Below are 21,014 nucleotides of genomic sequence, written 5' to 3'. Positions count from 1 at the left end.
TTCCAGATAAATAATTCACTAAAATAGCTATTAAGATCGTAACTTTTTCTAAAGGTTGACTGAGAAAAAATTCTAGCAGGATCAGGATTTTTTTATTAACATACCGCAGAATAATTTCAAATGTTGCTTCAAATCAAAACTCTCAGACATTAAAATTAATAAGTTTATTACAAGTTGGATACAGTATGTTTTGGCCATAACTTTTTGATAACAATATTTGTTAGACTAATGATTCCCTACTAATGGTAAATGTTTGATGGAAAATTAAAACAGCTGGTTAATTTTTTTTTATAACCGTCGTTTATCGTCGTTAAGGACTACACAATTTTGGGTTTATGACTCCTAATGTTTGACTCCTGGGTCAAGTATTGGGAGAAATTTGCCTCTCTGGAAAACCTTCTGATGGATACAACAGCATTAGTATTGCATGGAGAAGAAAACCACAAAACCTCACATGGTTAGAAAGACAGCAAGGGTATTCTGATCCATGATCCGTCTACCACTGAGGATATTTTACCTTACCACTGTGGTTGGAGCGAGCCGGGTGTGGAATTCGTACCGACCAGCCATTGCTGGGATTCGAACCCGATTCACCTCATTGGAATGAGAACTTTCTATCTTCTGAGCCACCACAGCTGACGCGGTTGTTATAATAAAAAGGAGTTGAAACTTATTTTTGAAAAAATCTGATGGAAATGTTTGTTACTCTAATATAAGGATGTTAAATTATAAACCAGCACGTCGCCCTGCTCATGATCCCAGGGTCGGACTGAGAGTTTGGAGCCCGCAGGAGACCCTTGAAAGAATTGGAATTCTATTTTTTGAAAATGCTAATAAAGTGTTTTTTACTTCGTCTTCGTAACTTTATTTACAAATTTTATAAGAAATATTAAACAATCTTTAATGAGCTAAATATTTTATATTTCAATTTAAAGCACTTACTTATTAGTTAACATAGTTCATTTTAAAATTTATTGTAAAAAAATGTAAAAAATTAAATTTTGATTTTGAATTAAAAATTTTGAAATGAATTTAAATTAAATGACAAAAATCAGTTGAACCTGTTTTTGACGTGGCTTTTTATCCCTTTTTATAGGTGGGCTAACGAAAGTTTTTTGCCGGGTTGTTTAATTCTCTTCAATGAGCAAACAGTGCGTAATTAGGGATCCACCATTTTGAAATCAACGACATGATGCACCGGCCGCCTTCACCTCCGAGGCAAGTAGGTAAGAAAAGATTTGAAATCGGTGAGCTTCGACTGGAGAAGCGCGTTTGTACCTCAATTATTTAATTCTTTCTAATGATATCTCAGTGACCAGTGCATAGCCACTTGAACATTGCAAATTTTTAAAAAAAAAATATTAATAAATAAATATAACTTTTCAGCAAGTTGGCTAATTAGAATAACTGTAGTGCAAGACTAGGCAAACGATATCCTCATAAACGGCCAACTCTGCGGTGCAAAATTTAAAATTTTGTTCTAAAAATATTCGATTTTTAAAAAGTTAACTAAAAACTGTCAAACCTCTGTTTCGTGGTCACAAACTAGCTAAGCTATGTCTAATTTCAATCTCTTTTGGTGGGTTGCTAGGGGTAACAAATGTTTACAGGAAAATAACTTTTTGAGGCAAGGTTTAATATTGCTGTTTCTAAGTCATAAATTATTTCAAACTTGTTTTGGCTATTTTTTTAAGATAATTTGATAATTTTTTAATGTTTTTTGGCGATTATGATCCGGAACAGTAGGTTTCTAGGTCATAAAATATATAAAAACCTATCTTGGAAAGTGTTCTATAGTAATGCAAATGACCTAACGAACCTTTACAATGAGCGACGATTTTGATTCTGGGAAAATATCTAGAAGGATAACGACTAACTTTAGAAGGCAAAATTCAAATTTGAGGTATCCAGGACAAAAAATATTTATAACCTGTTTTTGGCGTGCCATAATTGTTTTTTTTTTTGTCGAATGATCTGACAAGAACTTATTTCGGATTAGAATGCACTAATAATTTCTTCCAATGTAATAGCGTTCTGAAAAAAAAAGAACTTGTTTCCAGGTGAAAATATAGTTAAAAAACTTTTGCAAAACTTTTTTTCACAAATGGGCTAGCGAATAACTTATTTTACTTTATTTTACAACCTTCGTTAAACAGCCGACCCAATTTTCGGGCTTGCGACTACAAATATTCAACTCCGTTGCCTTGCAATTTTGAACCCAATCCAGAAGACGAGGGAACTTCTGGATTAAGTATTAGGAAAAAAAGGCTACGAATCATGTACACTGATCTGTGCCGCTATAACGTCAGAGAAGGACGTCCTGTTTGATATTCTTTAGAATCCTTTTTAAGGATACTGGGTGAATTTGGACAGAAAGCAGATAAAACTTGTTTAGGACATTGTCTTGAGCAGTCAAGCAAACTGATATTTCTGATGGGCTATGGGGGGAGGCAAACGATAGTCTATAATCTTTACAGCAATTCAAACCATATTTTATAAATTTTCAGAAAATTGCTATATTTTTTAATGAAAATTGTTATGTTCTATAGTAATTAGTTTTCACTCTTCATTAACTTAACGAAGTGGTATTTTGAAAACATTAATTTGAATATATTTCTCAAATATTTTATGGGTTATATCCCTGCAGAAACATCCTAAAATAAACTTAATTTTCTCAAATGAAATAAATAAATGAATACAAAAGAGATTGTGCTCTTCAAAAAAATTTTCTTGCCTGTAGAAATTTACCATTTTGAGCAAAAAAAAAAAGCTAGCAAAAGAAAGAGTTAGAAACGTTGAAAAGAAGCCAAGAGTTTTTAAAAAAATGTTTCTATTGTAATTAGAATAAGAACTAAAAGTGTTCTAGAATATTTATTGAGAAGTAAACTTTAAAAAAAATTGAACTTCGGGCAAATCCAGTGGTCGAAAAGATTACATTATTTTTGTAGTTTACTACAACTGCAGCTGCTTTGTTACAAATGTAATTAACTACACCTGCAAATACTTTTTTAAAGTGAAGTGACTACTTCACTTCTTGAAAGGAGACGGACTTTGATCGAGAACATAATTTACATCGAAGTTTAAAATGATTTTGAATAAGAAATTGGCTTACATTAAATATCAGAAAATATATTGAAGAAATATTTATTCAAGTTTACAAAAGCGAGTTTGTTATTCCGAAACAATTTTTTTTTTTGAATTTGTTCGTTTAGTTTTCAATATTTTATGCCTTTTCCGACAGCGAATATTTAATTTAAGAAATGCGAAATTATCAAACACTTATTCGAAATTATCAGATTTTTAATTGTTCTAGGCTATTTTATTTCATCTGAGAAATTAAGTGCATTGAAAATATATTCCATTTGTTTAAAATATTATTAATTCTTTACGAGTGTGCATTCGCTTATAAAGTTGTAATTAATTATCAAAGTGATTAATTATCTATTTTTTGTAGTGGCTAGTTTAAATCTATGCAAACGCTCAGCGTCAGCCACAGGGTCAATTTCATTGCATCCATTGATGGACCCGCGAAGATTTGCATCCATCAAATTCGAAAAATTAAATGCTTTAGAACCATGTTTCTTTTACACTACCGTTAACAGTAGAAAGACGGAAACTTAGTATAAACACCTATATTGCCCAAAAGCAGTCAAAACGACTGGATTGTAAAAGAATAAATGTGTAAAGAAATTTGTTTAAAATTAATTTTTAATATTTTTTATATTATTTACAGTTACATAACAAGTTATTAGAGGTTTTAACAATAAAAAAAGTTATATGTTGCACAAAATCCAAAGAAATGGTGTCATGTTATACATCATTGTTTTTCTAATTGAAATTAGAAAGCAGTCAAAATGACTTCCTTGGGCAATCTAGTGTTAAAACTAGTTGCCAGGAATCGCTACAAACTACTGTTTTTGTTTGCATCACACTACTCACTAGGACTGGGTGATAAATCGATGCATCGGAAAATATCGATTCTATGCAATCATTGCTGATGGTGGAAAATGAAGTCTGAAATTGAAAATATCTTGCAAAATGCAGCAGAGTTGCAAACGAGATTGCAATAATCTCACCGATCCCAGCACATGCGGACCCTCAAGTATTATATCAAACCTGTAAAATGATTGGCGCTTTCATAAGCTATGGATTGATGGTTCGCCGTATTGGTTAAATGAATTGTAAAAACGTTGAACGTGAAAACCATGATTTCGCATACTTGATGAAAATCAACATGGTAAAGAAGAGAAAAAATTTCATTTTCGAAAAGGGAAAGTTAAGCACTTTTTAAAAACACCCCATGACAAAAGCACCTTTAAGGGCTTTTAAGTAACGAAAATCGAAAATAAGCACCTTCAAGTACTTTTTAAAAACGCTATGCACCATGTCACTACACACTTTTGTAAAAAAGTAGCCCACTGCACTACAAACTACGAAGAAAAGCCGTGACTACAGTAGTTTCTCTACGTATAGTGCGTTGCTTCCGACCACTGCAATAGATTTTATGCCTTAATAGATTCCTCGTGCAATTATTTTCTGAATAAAGATGGGAGGGGAAGAAATGTGCAAAAGCACCAATAACCAAATATTTTTCGCTTTAAATACTAAAATTGCCTCAGATAGTGAAATTTTTTTGTAAATTTATAATCAAGTTTTTAAAAATAAATTATAAGCCCACCACACATAAAAAATAAATGTCTTCATCAATAAGTAAACCCCTGAAGCAGAAATTTTTTGGGGGCTTTCTGCAACATGTCTCCTTCATACTAATATCTTTCTGCAAGATAGTTTTGAAAATAAAAAATATACCTGTTACTAATTTAAAGTAACAAAATCATCAACTACAAAAAAAAAACTTCCATTAAAAATTAAATTATATAACTTTTTTATTTGAACATTTATAATATTTTTGCTGATATTCTAGTATTTTATAGGTGGAAAACACACTAATTATTTCCTTTTTCCCATTTTGTAAATCATAGCATTAGAAAAAATTCTGAAATCAGTTGCAGTAACTACCAAAAAAAAAAAAAAATTGACGACAAAATCACTCGAATCGGACTTTTCAAAAAGAGATTAATAAATGTGAGTTTTCATTTTGAGATTCAGTTATTGTAATAAATAATATTGTATTAAAAATATGGGATTTTAATAGCATATTGCATATATGCTTTAGATTTGTAATTGTTAAAACTTAAAAGAGTAAACTTAACTTAAAAGAGTAAATTATTGAAATTTTTTCAAACAAAAAAAAAAACTTTAGGATGGTGGAAAAATAAATTATTTTAACTTAATCAGGAAAATAAAATAATCAGGAGGAAAAACAAAGATATATGTTCCTTTTGAAAGTACAATTGATGTTATTGGATTATAAAATAAAGTCTAGATTATAATATTTAACAAATAAGTACTTTATAGTAGTAGATGGCACGGGTATATGTAGTACAACATTCAATGCTTCTATGTTAGATGGCAAATTACAAGATGATTGTAGAGTTGAATCACAATCCCTATAGAAAGAAATTATTAGTATGCTGACAATTTCAAATATATTTTTTCAGCATTAATTAATTTAAAATGAATTGAATAAACATCAGATTAACCAATTTTAAAAAATTAATGCTTTTTTAGTTATCAAAAGTAATTTTTCTTGTGCAACAGAAAGAATTTATTTAAAACACTATATGTATGTTATCACTAAGTTTATGAAACTTATTTTTTCGCATTGACAACGAAACGCTGAAAAAAACTGATCTATGAGTTAGGCAGAAATTAAAAACTAACTGTCCATGTAAACCAACAAGTTGAGCTATATTTTGTATTTGATTATGTTTTTTAATCTACACAGGATACACTGTAATTCAGACTATTCTTTTTGTTTTCATGATGCTCCATAATTTATGCAGATCACTTAATAGTTTGTACACGAAAGAGAAGTATTCTAATAAAATAGCAAAAGAACAAAAAACCCATCATCTATGTATACATATATATTTTAAAACTTTTCAAGCATTTTTCTTTGGATTTTATTACTACTACATTTAACAAGTTTATGTCGGAATACAGGACTGTAATACGTCAAGTACAAGTATAGAGCAATTTTATTAATGTAGTTATTATGAATAGTTCACACAGGCAATGGCACCATTGCAGTGTAGCACACAAGAGTCACACTGTCTAATTTAATTTATGAGCTGAGGCATTCATCACTGCCATATGGTGTCCAATATATTAAACTGCTGCAACTCCAAACAATGAATTTATATTTTTGTGTACATAGAAAAATTCAATGAATTATCCAGTCCAAATCTAATTTCCAAGTAGTAGTTTTTCTAAAAACCACTTGGTAGTATTTCAGTACTACTAAGTAGTATACCAAGTAGTTTGAAATCAAAGGTTTTACAAAATTTCTAAGAAAGAATTTACACTTTGAAAAAAGTACTCTAAAGAACTAGTATTTAATGAGCGAGTAAAATCAGCTCAAATAGCGAAGCAATCTGAAAGGGTTGACAAGCATAATCAGTATGTACTATCATTACATTGCAGTCGGACCTCCATTTAACGAAGTCACTAAATCCCGAGAATAAATTTGTTACAAGGAAAATTACGTAAATAGAAAATCACCTTTTGAAATAGTTAAACACAAAACACGTTACAAATTCAATAACGCTAGACATAATTAAAATATAAATTGATACACCTTTATCTTGTAAACTAGTATCTACTATTTATTTTATAAATCTTAAGCATAAAAGAAATCTGCATGGAAAGCAAGAACAGAGCAAAACATTATCCAGTACATGCTACATACATTTTCAACTAAAAAAATGCTAAATTTATGTATAAAATTATAGCTGCATTTAGTATAAAAGTAATTTTAAGCATACATCACCACATGCGTTCTTAAGTTTAATTGCTATTGATAAAATCCGTTAATTTCATCTCAGTTTTCTTTGAAATGTAAGCAAAAAGGGAAAGGGATTTTACTGCTTTCTTTAAAAGTTGAGTGGCTTAAAAAATCAAATCAAGGTCATTTCCTTCACAAAATGAGTCAACAAGTTTGAAATGTTCTGTAATATTTTGGGAAATATTTCAGAACATTTCAACCATGAGGATCTCAAAGAAAAGTTTGCTAAATAGAAAATTCACTTCGATTAGAAAGTTATTTTACCATGAAATTTGTAAAATGTTCTCATTTTCTTGAAGAAAAAAAATCGCAAAATAGAGAAATTCGCAAAAGGGAAGTTCTTTAAAAAGAAGTCTGACTGTATTTAAAAAATATTGCAATGAAAACTTGTGATAAAACCAAAATAATGAATTAAAAAGAATTTCTTATTGTTAATAGATTTCAGAATAAATATTATTTATTGCTGTCATGTACATTCAAAAATTTCTTTCAGTCAATAATAATAAGAGTAACTACAGGTTGATTGTAATTTGTAAACCTGAGTTGAGGAAAAGCTTCTGCAAAATACAATTGTATTTTGCTTGTTCCTACTAATTTAATTCTTTTGTCAGGTAAAAACTTACCTGCCATTAATAAAATGAATAATATTTTACTCAGTGAGTTAACTGTGAAGTTAGTGGTGTGTATAGTAGTCCATTTTGGATGTTATATAAATGTTTTAAGGAATATTTGATCTTGAATTTTATGAGATTCGACTTGGATATTTTAAATATTTAGTAGGATCTGTGAACCAGGCAGTTTGGAAAACAGGCTGTAGTTTTTTTTCATACATATAAACCACTTAATAGAAGAATTATCAATAATAAATTATTTATCCTACCTATTGCTAGTAAAATACATAATGAAAAAATACAGCTAATTTTATAAATATTTCTTTAAAAAAAATCCTTATTTTACTTTATTCAATTTTCCAAAAAAAAACAACTGTTTTTTGCATTGCATTGTATTGCAATATAGTTGAAGTTATAGAATAATATGAAAAAGAAATAAAAGATCATAAAATCAATGTGAATTCTGCATAGTTATATTAAGAAAAATATCAAACATCAGTCACTAGACTATTTTTACATCCATAATATTAACCCTTAATATAAATTATAAAAAAAAATTGACATGCATTGTAAATTATGCTACAATTGGCATATTTGCTAAGCTCTAAAATAGGCTGAAGTTTCCTAAGTTAGCTTGCAAGTTATTAAAAAATTAATAGTTAATACAAGTTAATAAAAAATTTAACTTGCAAAAACAAAAATAGTTATAAAATGCGTGTTCTTTTTTTGGATTTAAAATGAATAATCAGTTTAGATTATAATTATTATAAAAAAGGCAATGCTATTACAAACGGAATTTTAAATTAAAATTTAAAAAAAACTGATATTTTAAAAAACTCCTCTAAATAACAAATTTAATAATACTCAGCAGTTTAGAAAAAAGAAAGTCACCTGTTTTTATCCACATCTTCAACAATAGAAAGCAGTCTAAATGGCACAAATGATGCACTAGTCGTGGAATAATAAGTTATTGCTTTGACCTGAAAAACAATTAATAATCATTAACATTTTCAAACGTATATATACCATTACATATTATCATCACCTAAAAGACAGGATATCTAAAAAATGCAATATAACTAGAAAATACCATAATTTCTAAGATTATAATTTAAGTCGATTAAAGAAGCTTCAAAGAAGTAAAAGGTAAAAAGTAAAATCACCATTAGCTATATGTTTATAACATTAAAGGTAGAATGTATAATCTTTTAAGGAAAGATAGTATTATAGATGAAACTCTTTTTTACAAAACTAAATTTTCAAAATTGGGTTAAGACCAAAAAGGAATAAGAAACAAATAGAAAATTTAAAAGAAGAAAACAATTAAAAATATAAAAATGACATTTTTATATTTTTCATCAATTTCGTAATTTTCATTGTTTTCTTCTTTTAAATTTTCTATTGGTTTCAATTTTTTTTATGGAATTTCTGCTGCACTTCACAACTGTCCTTCGGAATTGTAGTATTTAACTGCGTTGTACATAATTTTTAATATCTCTTTTTATTAAGAAAGAAATAATTATTTTGGATATACAGATGACTAAAATATTTAATGTTAGCAAAATCGAATTTCACTTATTTTTCTTTGATACCTAAATATCCATCTATTGACTCTAACAAAAAAATACCAAGAAATCTCCATGTTTTTTGTGAAATTTTAAAACTAAAATCTTTATACAAAATCTTAAAAACACTAAAAAAATATTAAAGAAAGCTAAAAAAAAAGCAGTAAGTTGTGTATCTATCACATTAACATAAAAAATCTGAAAAAGAACAGGCTGTTAATCAAATCCTTTGGAAAAATGAAAGAAACAATAAGGAATTGAAAGCTGCGAATAATCAGCGATGTAATAAAAGGATCAAAGGAAGCAAAAAAATTATTAAAATAACATACAAATAATTTACTAATTACATACAGTTGAGTTAATGTGACTCCATAAACTTTTTAATACAAATTTTATGTTATTGGCATATTTTATTTTATAACCGTCTTTGAATATCCGACCCAATTTTTGGGTTTATGACTTCTAATGTTCAACTCCGTAGCCTTTTAATTTGTTGCGTAGTAATTTTGAACTCAATCCAGAAGACAAGGGAACTCCTGGATCAAATATTGAGAGAAATTTGCCTACACGGAGGACTTTTTGACGGAACTTTACTACATTTGCGTTACATGGAGAAGATCTCGAGAACCTCCCACAGTTAGCCTGACCGCAAAGGGACTGTAACCCATGATCTCTCTACCACTAAGGATATTTACCTTCAGCACTGTGGTCGGTGAAAGCCTGGTGCGGAATTCGTATCGACCAGCCATCGTGGCTCTATTGCATATTAAAATGAAAGCGATGGTGGTAGCGCCGTTGGCTGCTCACTTCACTTGCGAAATTCAATTTTAGAAGCCGCCTAAACAACCAGTGTAAATACACAGTAAGGTTCACGTTAAATCTATTGTGGCAAACAGTGCCATGTAGATTGTGATGCGAAAGTTTAGAGAGAAGGATACCAGATCAGGTGTTGTCCACGTTATCTGATCAAGACCATAATAACATAGCATTCCTACCACGCTTAATAAACGATGAAGACCCGAAAAACGGGACTAGGTGCTTAGCCATGGTTTGGTGAAGTGAATTTTATGCGATATTGCTCCAACGGATCAAAAAAGGAGGTAAACGGGATCTAAATTCATTATCTAAATTAGAAGACAAAAATAAATTATTTAAAACAAGTTTATGTTATTAAGTTGCAAAAAAAATTACGATTAATTAAAATTTAGAGTCATTTGAACAAAACTTATAATAGATGGATTTTCAAGTTTAATGTAGTTTTAAATCGATTAAACAAACAATTTCATAAATTTTAGAGTGATTCTTAATAAATCTAAACTCACATTTCCTTGAGACTCGTTTCATTTTTAAGTTATTTGTAAAGTGTCTTTATCATAAAAATAACATTATATTTAAGTTTGAAATAAATGGATATTTTTAAAAAAAATAATTTTTTTTTTCTTTAGTTTTTATTAATAATAATTTATTCATTATTGTAAAAAATATATTTATCTCTTTCAAGATCTTCAGATTATAGCCTGCACCGTGCCTGATATCATAAACAAAAAAAAAAAAATTGAATAAATAAAAAAAATTAAAGTTAGATGTTGCCAGAAATAAATCTTAACGTTTGATATTAAAATGTTTAAAAATATTAAAGATTCAAGAGACATAAAAAAAACTTTAAATTCGAACTGAAGTTTTTGAACTGAAGGTTTTCATTACATTATGTTAATAAGTAAAATAACTTATATTTTCCTGTTTTTGATTGTGTTGCACATTTAGTATTATTAAGATTAAATATTTTTTTTCTAGTACAGTTGAAATTTTCATATGCAGCTAATTGTTGCGATTGAGATATCATTATATTAATACATATCATTGCAATAACTACATATTTCATAAACAGAGATGATCTTTTTTCCTTTGATAATGAAAAGTAATAATGTATACTGACTTTTAAGCAAAGAAAAAGAATTATGACTGTGAATCGGTGCAAGCAAGGGGTAGGGTCTCAAAATCCAGTAAAAAATAGAAGAAATATATTATAAAATATAAGAAAAAAATATATAAAACATAGAAAAAAATATATAAATAGATAGAAATTTCTTTTAAAAAAAATATTCCCTAAGTAAAATTGATTTTTAACACACTGATGTAGAAACCATCAATTGTGTAATCAAATAAACTAAAAATAAGTTGAAACTATAAATGGTATTCTCAAAAATATTTAATAGTTTATGTAACTAAGTATGCTATATTTTGAATTTCATGAAAGCTTCAGCATTTTAGTACATTTAAATATTATTCATTGGCTGTAGAAATATTGTTTGTTATTAATTTAAATATACTTTCTTTCTTAACATTTAATTTATTAGATGTGAAAATAAAATTAAATCTATCTTATTATTCCTCACGTCACATTCCTATTATAAAAACAGCTTAATTCAAATTAAATACAACTTCTAACAGAGAATATTATTTCTAACAAAGAATATTAAAATCATATCGAAATTTTTATATTTCAATTTGAAGTTTACTTTGGAATATTTTTAGTTTTGTGTACATAATGTAACAAAAATAAAACCAATATCAAATTAAATTCAAACTGATTTTCTACTGAAGAAAAAAAATAACAATTTCAACCGAAACTTTTTTCTTTAAATACACTTGTATGTATCATTGGCTTCTTGATTAATCATATTTTATGGATGAGTTATAACACACAACAAAGAGTAAGCATAAAATTTTGGAAGCCACAAGTATTAAATTAAATTGAATCATATCATCATCATTTAAAAACACATAGTATGCTTTAGCAGTCCTTAATATTTTGTTTTCCAACATAAAAAATAGAATACGTTTTACATTTAAATAAATTCGGTAATTAATGTAAAATTAATCTTCATGATATATTAATATAAAGACAATTTAAAATAATTATATTTCTGAAACAAATATTACTTTCACAAATGAATTTCATTATTGCGCTTTCAAATTTCTGTTAAAAAAAAATCTGGAAAATATCAGAATTGATCAATATTTACACTCTGTATTTTGTATTAGAATCTATTCCTTCTGGCCACGCACTACACACTAAAACCCGTTGATGATTGGTTAAATCTGAAACTCAACCCTCTTTTAAATGTCTTATCTTTTGTTTAGCGGTAAATCCCTGTTTCTTCGGAAACTAGATTCCTAAAGCTTGAGGAATCTCCTATTCTAGATTTAGATTTTTTTCAGGAAAATCAACTTTGACTCCACAAATTCCCTGGTAGGATCCCAAGAATTTACAGTATATTCAAGTTATGAAATCAGTAAATAAAGTAGAAACCTTTAAATGAAAAAAAATTAAAAACTATCATAAGAAATAGCAAGTAATGGATGTCGATATTTCCTAATCTAACATTTTGAATCAAGTATAAACAGGAGTTGTATGTAAATAATTAGGAATTTATTATTATAAAAATTAATATTATGAAAATAGTAAATAAACTAAGAATTTTAAATAAAAAAAAAGTGGGGACAGTAGTTATCGACAATGCCAACTTTCATTTATGAAAAGGTACCCCAACATAGTATAGAGTTAACATGTTATATATTAGTGAATTAAAATTGTATTTTTTGTAGTGGTAGATACACTACAGTACACCCCCACCAGAATTTTTTCTGTGATAGAATTCAATGAATGGATACCACTAGTAGATTCATTGCTGTTTTATGAGAAGTCGGGAGAGCTGTATTAAGATCACCATACTTTTGAGTGTTGATCGTGAGAGCTGTATTAAGTTCACGATCGAGGTCGCTCATGTGTTGCCATCAGCAGTTCAGGCCAACGTTATGTGTGATCGAGACTGAGTAGCAACAACGCGAGGAGGTGATTAATGTCGCAATCACAAGTGGCAAGTCAACTGTTTAATGAGGAATCCATAAAAGTAGGCGTGTTCAAATCAAAGTGGAAGTTTCTGCCAAGATCGACATGTTCTCATCGCGTCCAAAGCTCACCAAAGTGAGGAGCGGAGTTGTCAGCAATGTCAACCATCGTCTCACCCTAACTGTCAATATGGGGAAAAAAGGTGGGGTTAAACAGTTGTGGTATTCTAAAGCTCAGAAAATAATTTTGTCTTTTTGCAAAAATGGAAACACATGAAGAGAAAGAATGTGTTAGATAGAATAAACTTGGGGATTTTTGTCTGCTTTAGAACACTAAAAATGTTATGTGAAACAGAATCAATTGGGGAACCACTAATTTATTTATTTTATTTACCTTTTTACGTGCTTGATAACATGTTCAATGCAAAAAAAGTTTAAGAGCAGTTGCAAAAATTGTGAAACGTGAACACTAAAAAGTTGCAAGTGTTGGGTTAAAAATCACTTTGATGAAAAGTGGGATATACGAATATTAAAAAAATTGTAAATAAACTAAAGCTTTCAAATAAAAACCAAACAAAAATGTTTTATCAAAAGAAATAATGAAGTAAACAGCTTAAATATTTTTCCTTATTTAGAAGAATATTAGTTAAAACAAAGAATATAATAATAGTTTGCACACAGTAACAAAAATAATTAAAAACAATATGGAACATAAAACTTACTAACCTCACCTTGGGACTGTGTTACAACAAAACATCTGTGTTTCTCAAAGTTTTTGTCATCGACGCAACTGCTAAAATGATGTTGTCCAAAAATCAGTGCTACAACAGAAATTAAATATATATAGAGAGAATAATGAAAAAATAAAAAAAAATAATTAAGAATAAATAAGTAAAAAATCCGAAAAAAAGGGAAACATAATTATTAAAATCCGGAAAATACAAGATATAATCTTTTCATCAGCTCACACGATTATATCCACAAAAAAGGAGTGCTTTCTAATATTGTATTGTCTATACTTGTGAGCTAATGAAAAGCTTATATCTTTTCTTTTCGGATTTTCATTAATTTTTTATTTTATTTTCAATTATTTTTTTCTTCTCTTTTTTCATTATTTCATCTTTGTTCATTAGCCTTAGCATTTTTTACTTGTTTTCTATACATTTTGAACTTATTTTATGAGTTCTATATACTTACAGCTAATGCACATTAAATAAAACTTATTGATTTTACTTGATTTTCTTCGTTTTTCTCTTTATCCTTTTTGTATTTATTTGTTGTGCTATATATATATATATATATATATACATATGAAATTAAAAACAAATTGAATTTTAAAGAAATATGTTTTCTTTGATATTTACTAATGTGCTAATACTTTTTAACTATAAGAATAAATACATGTAGTATTATTTCTTATTCTTCGTTAAAATTTAGTTTTAATGTTTACTCTTATTTTAATTCATACTTTGAGTATCATTAAAACACAATTAGTACTTTTTTTAATTAAATATTGAGCTCTTAAGTAATACATCAAAGTAAAATTTTCAAATACATATAATCATTTTGATCTAATTCTGACCTGTACAGTGGCCTTAGTAGCAAGAATGAAACTAAATAGAAACAAAGAATAAATAGGAAAAAAAATAAATAGAGAAATAATAATAACCAAAAAAGTTTGAATAAAGAAATACTTTTTCTCCACACTTAACTATACGATTTAAATACATGTAGTATCAATATTTATTCTTCATTAAAATTTTGTTTAAATGTTAACTACCATTTTAATTCATAATTTAAGTATCTTAAAAACAAAATTATTGCTATTTTTGATTAAATATTGAGCAAGTTTTAATGTCAATAAACTGATTTAGCTTTTTAATATTACATTCAAGTAAGACTTTCAAATAAATATCAATTTGATCTAAGTCTGGTCAGCGACCTTAGCGTCAAGAAGGAAACTATAGAAACTGAGAATAAATAGGGAAAAAAAGTTAATAAAAAAAATAATGAAATAGAGAATTGTGAATCTAATCCACAGTTTCGTGGATCTGAATAAATCTATGACTCAATGAAAAGATGTGCCCATGTAGATAAGAAAAATAATGAAAGGTTAATAATAAGCAATCTCAAATAAAATCAGACTTAATTTTTCATATATTTTCATTAAAATTTCCAAGAGAGAAAAAATTAACAGAAAAATATTATTTGAATATAAAAATGAAATTTATATATAGTTATTTAAATAGTAGAACAGATAATTTTTTATTTAATAATTTTAGCACAGATCTATGGAGAACAATAAACATTTTCTTGCTTTATCCATAGATCTAATGACCAGGGTCTATCTTTATGAAGAAGTTAAAGGTAATTAGCCATGTGAAAACATAACAATACCGAGCCTAGCCCTTACATAAAACTTATAAAATGCTTCTACTAAAAAAGACGTAAAAAATAATTAGGAGAACGAATTTTAAAAAGAAAAAAGACGCTATAGATAAAAGACCTGGTAAATAGATAGAGATTCAAAGTCATAGAGCTACTCTTGATAAAATGTATAGGGTCAAAGAATAAAATTAGAAAGAAATAAACAAAACAAAGGTAACCTATTTTTCATATTCTATCAAATACCTCAACCATAACTTACTAAACATCAGAAACACTAGAAAGATTAAAGTGATGAAGAAACAGGGCGTGTAGCCAAATCTTTCAACAAAAAATAAGCACCTTTTAAGTACTTTTTAAGCACTATGTACAGTAAAAAAATAATGCAAAATATTTTTTAAAAAATTTAAATAATCATGATAAAATAACCAGTTTCTGACAAAGAACTCTTTCTTCTTTTTAATTATATTTCAGCTTGATTTCAGGGGTGAAAAATGAAGACTGAAATTAAGAATATCTGGCAAAGAGTTGCACATGAGAGTCCAAGAATCTCACCGAACCCAAGCGCAGTAAACGCACATATGGACCTGCAAGTATTTCAACAAACATGTAAAATGATTGATTTTCATACACTACTGATACACATAACGCCGAAATGCATTCCATTTGAATGAATTGTGAAAACGTTAAAAAGAACAATGTGAAAACCACTCTTTTGCATATCAAGTGATGAAAATCAACAAGGCAAAGAAAGAAATTTCATTTTCAAAAGGAAAATTAAGCACTTTTTAAAAATATCCAATAACAAAATCTTCTTTAAAGGCTTCTAAAATTAAAAAGCGTAAATTGAAAATAAGTACTTCTTAAGAAAACTACACACCACGGGGGAAAATAATTATTCATTCATAAAAAACACTTAAATTAACCTGAAACAAATATAAAACAGTTAATGAATTAATTATTGTTATTTATTACTTAATACAGATACAATATGAAAATAAGATGCTACACACGGCTTCTCTTTTAGGTTTTTTACTTATAAGTAATAAAACATTAAACAAATAAGAATATAAGTCAATAAAAATAATCAATCTTCAAAATTTTTAAAAATAAAGAAACAACCAGTTAAAAACACTTTGCTTAAATAAAACTTACCTTTCATTACGTCTGAATTCACAATTATTTTATGACTCACAGGTAATAAGCTTTTCATATGTACCATTCCATGCTGTTTGCACTTTTGAATTATTCCCCGAAAATAAATAAGTTTTAAAATCATATTATGTTATGCTTAAGAACGAATAATACATTTAATAATAAGTAAAATAAAGCTAGAACACTTTTTTAAATTGAAAACTACTACAAACATTATTTCAGAAAAAAGAAAAAATATGATGAAAAGTTTTCAAATTAACTAAAAAAAAATTAAATTTATAAAGTTAAAAGATCATATTTTAGTTAAAATAGTAGATCCAAGGTTATATAAAAAATAGAACACAATTTTAAAAACAGGAGGATTTTATGTTATATGTACTTAATTTTGAACTATACAAAGACAATTTTATAGAACTCAACTGATATGGTGCAGTTACAAAAGAAGCTACTTGCAATGATGATTTCACTCGTATAAAATATCATGCAATATTTTTTTAAACTTTATCTGTGTTTCAAATTATTTTTCTAAGAAGAATAACTGTAAAGAAAAAATGACAAAATATAAACCAATTTTGGAAAATAGCTGTTTAATGAATGTGTGTATATATACATATATATATTAAGAGCTATTCTTAAAAATTAGTTCACATTTAGTAAATTTTGCTCAAAGTTCAAAATGTAGAGAAAACATGGAAAAAATTACAGAATATTGAAAAAAGAAAATTATTTTAAAAAAATGAATACAAATCTGGGGGTAAAAAAAACAAAGTATAGAAACTTTTCACATGACTATATCCGCTATTTCCTTAGTGCTCTTCATACTATTGTATTGATGTATTTTGCATGGACTATAATGATACAATATTAGAAAGCACTCCTTTTCGCGGATATAATCGTGTGAGCTGATGAAGAGATTATATCTTTTCTCCCACGCACTTTTATTAATTTCTTTTAAATATTTTTTTCTTTACTGTAATTTTTTCCAAGTTTTCTCTACATTTTGAACTTATTTTATGAGTTCTGTATACTTGCAGATTAGGCTCAGTAAATAAAACTTACTGATTTTCTTTTTTCTTTGTTTTTCTCCTTTTTCTTTTATTTATTGTGATATATATATATATATATATATATATATATATATATATATATATATATATATATATATATATATATATATATATATATATATATATATATATATATATATATATATATATATATATATATATATATATATGCGTGTGTAACTTTACAATGTAGCAAAACTTTATTAACTAGAGCACCCAAAATTAACAAAGAGATTATTTAGATTGATAATTCTTAGTCACTTCATTCTTAAGTAACAATCTTCAAATTTTTCTTCATTCTTGAAAGTTTCCCTTTTAGACACAAATACATTTAAAGAATTACCAGTCTAACAAAACACACCCTGAAGCATTTCTTTAAGAAAGCAGTTAACTACAAAAAAATTTACTTATCAGTTTAAAACGTTCTTCAGACATTATTTACAGTGGTAATTCTCAATCCTTTTAATAAAAAAAGATTTAAATAATTATTTTCAAAGAATTTATATGTACATATGAAGGGAAAAAGAAAGCAATAAATTGAATAGAAGATAATTTTGAATTAAAAAGAATATAGCCTCAATTTGTTTCAACAATCCCCCAGTACAACAAAATATTTTGAAATAACTCAACATTGTTTTATGAATATCTAAGAAATGATGGCATTGCACTTTTAGGAAAAGCGGCAAAGAAATGATATTCAGAAAATGTCCAGGAAAGGAATAATTTGTAAAATTGTAAAAATATCAAATTCAACAAATCAAAAGGTTTTAAGCGTGGTAACATTATAATAAAGAAAGTAATAAGTTCATAGATCTTCTATTAATTTTTTTAATGCTACTTCATATAAAATTGATAAATTAACTAACATGTTGTAAAATTTTAAACTAACTACGTTTTGTTATAAAATAATTTATTACCTCTTTAGAAATATGGACCACTATTTTTTCAATAACATCAACAAACACTTCAGTCTTCAGGTTCTATAAAGGAAAAATTCAGCTAAATTTATCTTTTTGGTGCAAGGAAAAAAAACTAAATAAATAAACAAGAAATGCTTTTAAATAACTCTGTGATACAGTATGCACTTTCTTCGATACTTAAAATTGTTTCATATCCACTGATTTCGGTCTTCTTTAATGTTTACATGAAAAATGATTAATTTTTACATGAAATTAGTTGTATTTTATTTTGATCAGTTAAAGCATTAAAATTTTCTAGTTAATTTTTCTTAACTATAAAATAACTTTTCTATTTGCTAAAAAAATTATGAATGCCAAAACTGTTTTAAGAGTTCATGAGTTTATTAAAAAAAAGAAGGAAATTTAAGTTATTAGAAAAATAAAATGCTAGGAATATTATAGTGAACTAATATTACTTGTATTATAATTTTAGAGCTTTCTGAATTTGTTTTCAACTAAAGTGGAATAATCTTTAAAAAGAAGTTCACAGAACAATAACTCATTTTCAAATAGTTTATGTACTTGAATTTTTTATTATTCAATAATTACACATCTTAACAGTTTTGTTGGGTAAAGCTTTTTTACAAGGTCTTTCCAATAAAATTTTTGTAAATGAATTTTAATCCATAATTCAGAAAGCGAGTTTGATTCAAGTTTTAATCTGTCATATATATTGCATGATATAGACTGAAGCAGTGCAATAACACATTACAAATTTGTCAACATATAATTTAATAAAAATATCTATCAATAAAAGTGCGTTTTTTACAAATCTAAAAGATAGGACTGAAAAATATAGTTTACTGCAGATAATAAGAGTTTAAAGTTTTAATAAAATGTAAAAACAAATTTATAAAACAAACTGAAATAGATTCTTATTTTACTATATTACTTTTTCTTACTTTATTATGCCTGGTATAAACAAATAAAACAAATTATTCAAAAACTAGAAAACGATTAATTTGAAATTTTAACTAAATACTTTTCTATTTTAAAAATCTTATTTATTCACTGTAAACAAATATAACAAATCTAAAACAAAAGTTACAGCGCTTAAATTTTTTCAAGAAAGAAAGTAACAGCTGAAAAATGTTTGACCTAATGATTGGATTTTTAGTACTAACATAAAGTGTTAATAACTTTAGAATTATTAACATTATTAAGGATCTAAATTATTCTAGGAAATTTGTATAGACGATATTTAAACAGAAAATTCAGTCACGAAAACGTCTTTAAATAATCTTTCTATCTTAACACTCAAGGAGGACATCTCTTAAATTTGATCTCAATAGAAAGCAGTTGAATGTTTGGTTCTTTAATGTTAATTTTACTTTTTGCGTATGCCCTTTTTGAACTTGATGCACTTTACTTAATAAGTAGGTTTGCATAAAAAATCACGCCTTAACTGATGTTTCTTTCTTTAAAGATTGCATAAATTATATTTATTTAATAAAGAATCTAATATAAAAATATACATGAAACAAAACATACCACCAGCTCAGATCTAGATTTTACTAATGGTCTTCCTGCAGCCAGATTAGGAAGAAATTTTTTTTCCAGCCCAAACTAAAGAAAAGAAAGAATAAATTTGAATATGAATTTTTATTTCTTTCATTTACCAAACTATGATAACTTAACATGTTAATAAACTGAGTACCTTGATAATTTTATGTTTTACAATTCATTCTTCGCAAATTATCAATTTCAATAAGGTAAAAACTTCCAAACTTAGCACTTGATCTTGCACTATTGCTTAAATTGCTTAGAATTTGATTTATACTGCCATTACTAACTTACTTCTCACTTTAAATTAATCTAAAACAAATGTTAATGTTAAGGAATTAATTATTGTTATTTATAACTTGATACAGATACGAACTATGAAAATAAGATATTACACATTAATTTATTTTTTTAAAAATTTGTTACTTATAAGTAATAAAACAGTAAATAAATAAGAATATCAGTCAATAAAAATAATCAATCTTCCAAAATTTTTAAAAAATAAAAAAAAAATTTCACATTAAAAAATTTTGCTAAAAATAAAAATTACCTTTCATTACGTCATCTTGTTTTAAATTATCTTCTGAATTCACAATTATTTTATGACTCATAGGTAAGAAGCTTTTCATGAGTATCATTCCATGCAGTTGGCACTTTTGAATTATTCCCTGAAAATTAATAAATTTCAAAATGGTAAGAAATTTATCAAGCTGTCCTTAAAAAAACGAATCCCATTTAACAATAAGTAAAATAAATCAAAATTACTTTCTTTAAAATTAAAACTACAAACATTATTTCCAAAAAAATGAAAAGTTTCCAGATTAACTCAAATTAAATTGCATTTATAAAGTTAAGAGATGATATCTTACTTAAAATAGTTGATCCAAGGTCAGAAAAAAAATTTCCACAGAAGCAGCAATAATTTTTTTTTTGGAAAGAAGGAAAATTTTCATATAAAATTAACTAACTTTTGAACTTTACAAAGACAATTTTATAGAACTCAACTGATA

General features: G+C 26.8%; 1 protein-coding gene across 1 annotated transcript in view; it reads right to left on the bottom strand.

The window, feature by feature from the left end:
- The window catches only part of LOC122272569 (AP-4 complex subunit mu-1-like), a 31,294-nt gene extending 11,235 nt beyond the window's left edge, over positions 1-20,059 (bottom strand). Inside the window, exons 1-6 of the mRNA XM_087167389.1 lie at positions 19,993-20,059; positions 18,460-18,522; positions 16,476-16,557; positions 13,662-13,756; positions 8,410-8,498; positions 5,412-5,510 (exon numbers count right to left, since the gene is read on the bottom strand). Coding sequence (XP_087023515.1) covers positions 5,412-5,510; positions 8,410-8,498; positions 13,662-13,756; positions 16,476-16,542 — 350 coding nt within the window. The 5' untranslated portion in view covers positions 16,543-16,557; positions 18,460-18,522; positions 19,993-20,059. The remainder of the gene's footprint in view (positions 1-5,411; positions 5,511-8,409; positions 8,499-13,661; positions 13,757-16,475; positions 16,558-18,459; positions 18,523-19,992) is intronic.
- Between the last annotated feature and the right edge of the window lie 955 nt (positions 20,060-21,014).

The sequence above is a fragment of the Parasteatoda tepidariorum genome, chromosome 7 (genome assembly GCF_982258835.1).
Source record: "Parasteatoda tepidariorum strain Cologne lab strain chromosome 7, Ptep-v5.0, whole genome shotgun sequence".
Taxonomy (NCBI): Eukaryota; Metazoa; Arthropoda; class Arachnida; order Araneae; family Theridiidae; genus Parasteatoda; species Parasteatoda tepidariorum.
The sequence above is the reverse complement of the archived record's forward strand: the minus strand, read 5'-3'. Positions and strand labels throughout refer to the sequence as shown.